The sequence below is a fragment of the Somniosus microcephalus genome, chromosome 4 (genome assembly GCF_052327205.1).
Source record: "Somniosus microcephalus isolate GS21.2 chromosome 4, FLI_Smic_1.0, whole genome shotgun sequence".
Taxonomy (NCBI): domain Eukaryota; kingdom Metazoa; phylum Chordata; class Chondrichthyes; order Squaliformes; family Somniosidae; genus Somniosus; species Somniosus microcephalus.
The window spans coordinates 186,056,693-186,061,957 of NC_140990.1; the positions used below are offsets into that span (position 1 = coordinate 186,056,693).

The window sequence follows — 5,265 nt, forward strand, 5'->3', positions numbered from 1 at the left end:
TAGGGAATGGAAGGAGGCAACAAGTAAAAAGTATTCCAGCTGGGAGCAATGCTTTGGGATTTGGGGAAGGAGAGTGCCAGCATTAAATGAGGGACAGGAGAGAAGTGTGGCAGTTAAAACTAGAGGGATGGAGAACCAGTTTGTACTGAGGGCTTGAACTGAAGGAGGTTGACGGGGAAGAAGACTGCCAGGTTGCTGACCATACTATGGTAGGTGCCCCATTGAACCTTCCACTGTTGTTCCACCTAAACTGCAAACCCCTGTCCCACCTTCTGTCCATCCTCCCTGCATCTCCGCAGCGTTCAAATCAGTCATCACACCCTCTCCTACTTAACTCATTATTTTCAAGGAACTCCCACCTCCCCTCCCCACCCATTCTAACCCAGGGGACCAATGGCGCTTGTAGTATCCATGTTGTACCTGCCCCGGGAGTGTTTGATGGGACAGTGTAGAGGGAGCTTTACTCTGTATCTAACCCGTGCTGTACCTCTCCTAGGAGTGTTTGGTGGGACAGTGTAGATGGAGCTTTACTCTGTATCTAACCCGTGCTGTACTTTCCCCGGGAGTGTTTGATGGGGCAGTGTAGACGGAGCTTTACTCTGTATCTAACCCGTGCTGTACCTGCCATGGGAGTGTTTGATGGGGCAGTGTAGACGGAGCTTTACTCTGTATCTAACTCGTGCTGCACCTGCCCTGGGAGTGTTTGATGGGACAGTGTAGAGGGAGCTTTACTGTGTATCTAATGCGTGCTGTACCTGCCCTGGGTGTGTTTGATGGGGCAGTGTAGAGAGAGCTTTACTCTGTATCTAACCCGTGCTGTATCTGCCCTGGGAATGCTGGATGGGACAGTGTAGAGGGAGCTTTACTCTGTATCTAACCCGTGCTGTACCTGCCCTGGAAGTGTTTGATGCGACAGTGTAGAGGGAGCTTTACTCTGTATCTAACCTGTGCTGTATCTGCCCGGGGAATGCTGGATGGGACAATGGTTGATGGAGCCCTGATTGGAAATCTTGGGAAACAGAAAATCAGCCTTGAAATATAACATTTGCGTCATGTTTTTTCCAGCAATATTCTCCTGCTCCCATGAAGGCGTTGACTCTGCCTCGGGTTCTGCTCCCCATCTCTCCTGAAGGTGCTCTCACAGGGACTCTGACTAGGATATTCAGCCATGGGGCATCATAGTTGACCCAATCCTATTCTTAGCTGATGTGTGCACCTGTACGGATGATTGGATAACGATCAGGTGTAGGAACCGTGGCTGTTCCCTTACCGAGCCTGAAGGTGCTGAGGTCAAATACAGCCCTCAGTTGTTGACCTGGAAGAGATCCGTTTACTCCTTCCCGGGTGCCCCCTGGCCGGGCAGTTGAATTGGACATGAGGTGGTGGAGTTACAATGCAGCAGGGGTGGGTGCTGTAACTGTGCTTTTGTCGTTTGCAGGCTGCACAGAGCGGGAAATGAACCGTCACTTGGTTGAGCAGCTGCTGACCTGCTCGGTTTGCCTGGACCGTTACACCAGGCCCAAGCTCCTGCCCTGCCAGCACACCTTCTGCCAAGAACCCTGCTTGAATGGCCTGGTGGACCAAGTCAGCTGGAAGGTGAAATGCCCCGAGTGTCGGATGGTCCACAGGATCCCCCGAGAAGGCATCGCCGGGTTCCCAAGCAATAGAACCATTCTCGGCTTTTTGGAGATCCCCATAGGGCAAATCTCCACCCAGACCGTTGAAGGGACCCTTACCTGTGGCTCGTGTGGTCTGGAGAAGGAGCTGGCCACATGCCACCACTGCCAGGAGCAGCTCTGCCATTCCTGCCACTGCTTACACGTGGAGCGGCTGCGGTTGGATCTCAGGAGCTTGGTGTCCCAGTTGAGAAGGTCCATCCCCAAGCTCTCTGGTGCTCTCGGGACACTGGAGCAGAAATCCGTGTCGCTGAAGGAGAATGGCGAGGCAGTGCGAGCCGAGATCAGCCGCATTGCAGAGCGGTATGTTGCTGAGTTGAAGGAGCGGGAGCGGGCGCTGATTCTGGAGGCGGAGAGCCTGGTACAGAGTGCGCACAGGACTCTCTGGAGGAAGCAGGAGGACCTGGAGGTTGGGCTGGCCACTATTTCCAGCCACTGCGACTGTGTTGACAGCAGCTTGGCTGACAACGGCAGCCTCCCGAGCACGGAGCTCTGGCAGCTGCACAAGCAGTCCGAGGAGCTGATCGACCAAGTGAGGCAGCTGGAGAAGCCCGAACAGGAGCGGCTGAAAGTTCTCAGGTTTGTGCCCAGTGCTGGTCTTTATTCTAATGTTGTTAACTTTGGATCTGTATCCTGGGCTACAAAAGACTCAACACCTTCACAGCTCATCTCTTCTAGTTTATCCAGAGGTCAAGGAGTTCAGAGGTCATATCCAAGCATCACTTCAACATCAAACACCATTGAAATGTATTCCCCACCGTCTATAAGCAACTCATCCAGCCTCCTGCCCAGGACAGCCACTAACATTTTAACCTCAAGGACACAGGCAGGGCAAAGGCCCAACACGCTAGGCCCCACTGACTCCCAGACTCTGGTGATTGAGCTGCTGGACATTGGCAACTATCTGCTGGGCTTCCGACTGACTGGCCACAGTCTTCTACTCCACTATCAAGAGAAAGGGTGCATGAAATGCAAAATTGGATCAAAAGGAAGTGACTTGGGTCATTTCACCTGGCCAAGAGGGGTGGCTGTGACCCCAGAAGGTCACCTGGTGGTGGCGGACAGCAGTAATCACAGAGTTCAGGTAAGATGTGAATGACACGTTCCGTCAGCTACTAACCTGTAGACCAAAGTCAGTCAAGTATGGGGATAGGGCGGGAAAGTGGAGATGAGGTAGATGTTCAGCCATGATCTTATTGAATGGTGGCGCAGGCTCAGGGGCCGTATGGCCTACTCCTGCTCCTATTTCATATGTTCTTATGTATCTGTAGAATGGAGGCCCAGGCTAGGAATAACAAACACATAACCAGACATCTGGAATGCAGAGGTAACTGGGAATCGATAGTACACACAGTGAGCCCAGTATCGATAGTACACAGTGAGCCCAGTATCTATAGTACACACAGTGAGCCCAGTATCGATAGTACACACAGTGAGCCCAGTATCGATAGTACACACAGTGAGCCCAGCATCGATAGTACACACAGCCCAGCATCGATAGTACACACAGTGAGCCCAGCATCGATAGTACACACAGTGAGCCCAGTATCGATAGTACACACAGTGAGCCCAGCATCGATAGTACACAGCCCAGTATCGATAGTACACAGTGAGCCCAGTATCGATAGTACACACAGTGAGCCCAGTATCGATAGTACACAGTGAGCCCAGTATCGATAGTACACACAGTGAGCCCAGTATCGATAGTACACACAGTGAGTCCAGTATCGATAGTACACAGTGAGCCCAGTATCGATAGTACACACAGTGAGCCCAGTATCGATAGTACACACAGTGAGCCCAGTATCGATAGTACACACAGTGAGCCCAGTATCGATAGTACACACAGTGAGCCCAGTATCGATAGTACACACAGTGAGCCCAGTATCGATAGTACAAACACTGAGCCCAGTATCGATAGTATACGCAGTGAGCCCACACAGAAGGCACGGTCACCAATGGTGGAGTGATTAAAATCAGGGATGCGCAAGAGGAGTTTTACTTCAAGGTGTGATCTTTTAAGGCTAACAAATAAATGTTTGAAATCAGCTGAGAGATCCCTGGTTGCAGTTTCCCCAGCAAACGATAGCAGCCCTTGAGCCTCCTGTGATCTCTCTCAAACAGATATTTGACAGAGGAGGCCGCTTCCTACGCAGCTTCGGGTCCTACGGCAGCAGTGAGGGGGAGTTCGATTGCCTGGCTGGGGTCGCCGTCGGTAACCAGGGCTGGATCATCACCGCAGACCGTTACAACCACCGGCTGCAGGTCTTCGACAGCTTGGGCCGTTTCATTCGGGCCTTTGGCCGGGAAGGTGTCTGCAACGGGCACCTGAGTTACCCCTGGGGCGTTGCCGTCGACAGAACGGGCTTCATCTACGTTTGCGACAAAGACAACCACCGCATGCAGCTCTTCACCCTGGACGGACATTTTGTCCGTAAATTCGGCCGGCGAGGCACGGGCGATGGCCAGCTGGACCAGCCCCACTACGTGGCCATCGGCCCGCGGAACCAGGTGGTGGTCAGCGACAGCGGCAACCACCGCGTGCAGATCTTCGACAAGTCCGGGAGGTTCGTCAGTAAGTTCGGGTGCGAGGGCACGGCCCTGGGCCAGTTTAAGTATCCGCGCGGCGTGGCGGTGGACCACGAGGGGAACATTCTGGTGGGAGACAGCGGGAACAACCGGGTCCAGCTCTTCCGGCCAGACGGAACATTCCTGCAGGCATTTGGGAGCTGGGGGTCGGGGGACGGACAGGTCAAAGGTCTCGAGGGTGTGGCCTTCTGCGCAGGAGATATCATAATCAGTGACCGAGAGAATCATCGGATCCAGACATTTTAGAGTGAAGGTTCGGGATTTGTGGGGTCCACGGTGGAAGGAACTGCTGCTTGGGTGGGGCGGAGTCACCTTTGGGTTACCAACCCTCCAGGATTGTCCTGGAGTCTCCAGGAATTAAAGATTGATCTCCAGGGTACTGTTGTGAGCAAACACAGGAGAAAAAGCACAGCGGCAATAAAAAAAGTTGTGTTTCCATTTTTTTTTGAACACTTTCATTTGTTAGTTATAAAAATATTGGAGCTGGGGGTGGGAGACTGTTTGACTGGGTGGGCGGGGTGATTGGTGGCAGAAGGTAATGTGATGAAACCTCCCGGAATATGTCCAACCAGAGTTGGCAACCCTAACCCATCTGTCCGAGTTTGAAGGCTCAAATAAGGCCCCAGCACAGGGGCAAAGTCCAACAGTGCAGCACTCCAACCCGACTAAACCCTGCCTGTGGGACCGTCCACTGCAACCAGGGACTCGCATCAACTTCAGAACTAAACTCAACTTGGTCTCACTGACCGTTGGATCAGTCACTGCCCCCCCCCCCCCATTATCAGTGGGGAAATGCTGCATGTGCCGCAATGTGAAGCTATTCAGAGCAGGAGGGTCTCGGGTTTGGACTCCGGCCTGTGCTGTGTCAGCTGATCTCAGCTGGGCCAGCAGTGGGAAGGCTGCACCCAGCCAGGGTCTGCTGATTACCTTCCTGCTGGAAGTCCAAGGGTACGGATATTGGCTGAGGACCAGACCGGCTGGGCTGTGACTCCCGACTGCA

The 5,265-nt window shown here is 53.2% G+C and overlaps 1 protein-coding gene across 1 annotated transcript; it reads left to right on the forward strand.

Moving 5' to 3' along the window:
• The first annotated feature begins 1,374 nt into the window (after positions 1–1,374).
• On the forward strand, positions 1,375–4,706 carry LOC147120075 (tripartite motif-containing protein 3-like). Its single transcript, XM_085984197.1, has 2 exons — positions 1,375–2,760; positions 3,801–4,706. Exons 1-2 carry the CDS (start codon positions 1,375–1,377, stop codon positions 4,509–4,511), a joined length of 2,097 nt encoding a protein of 698 aa, XP_085840323.1. The 3' UTR covers positions 4,512–4,706.
• Positions 4,707–5,265: the final 559 nt, after the last annotated feature.

Bases quoted from the DNA above. Each gene is read 5' to 3' on its own strand.
- LOC147120075 (XM_085984197.1), top strand. From the start codon at position 1,375: ATGAGGTGGTGGAGTTACAATGCAGCAGGGGTGGGTGCTGTAACTGTG. The intron at 2,761-3,800 runs GTAAGATGTGAA...TCTCTCAAACAG, and splicing joins GCAGTAATCACAGAGTTCAG to ATATTTGACAGAGGAGGCCG.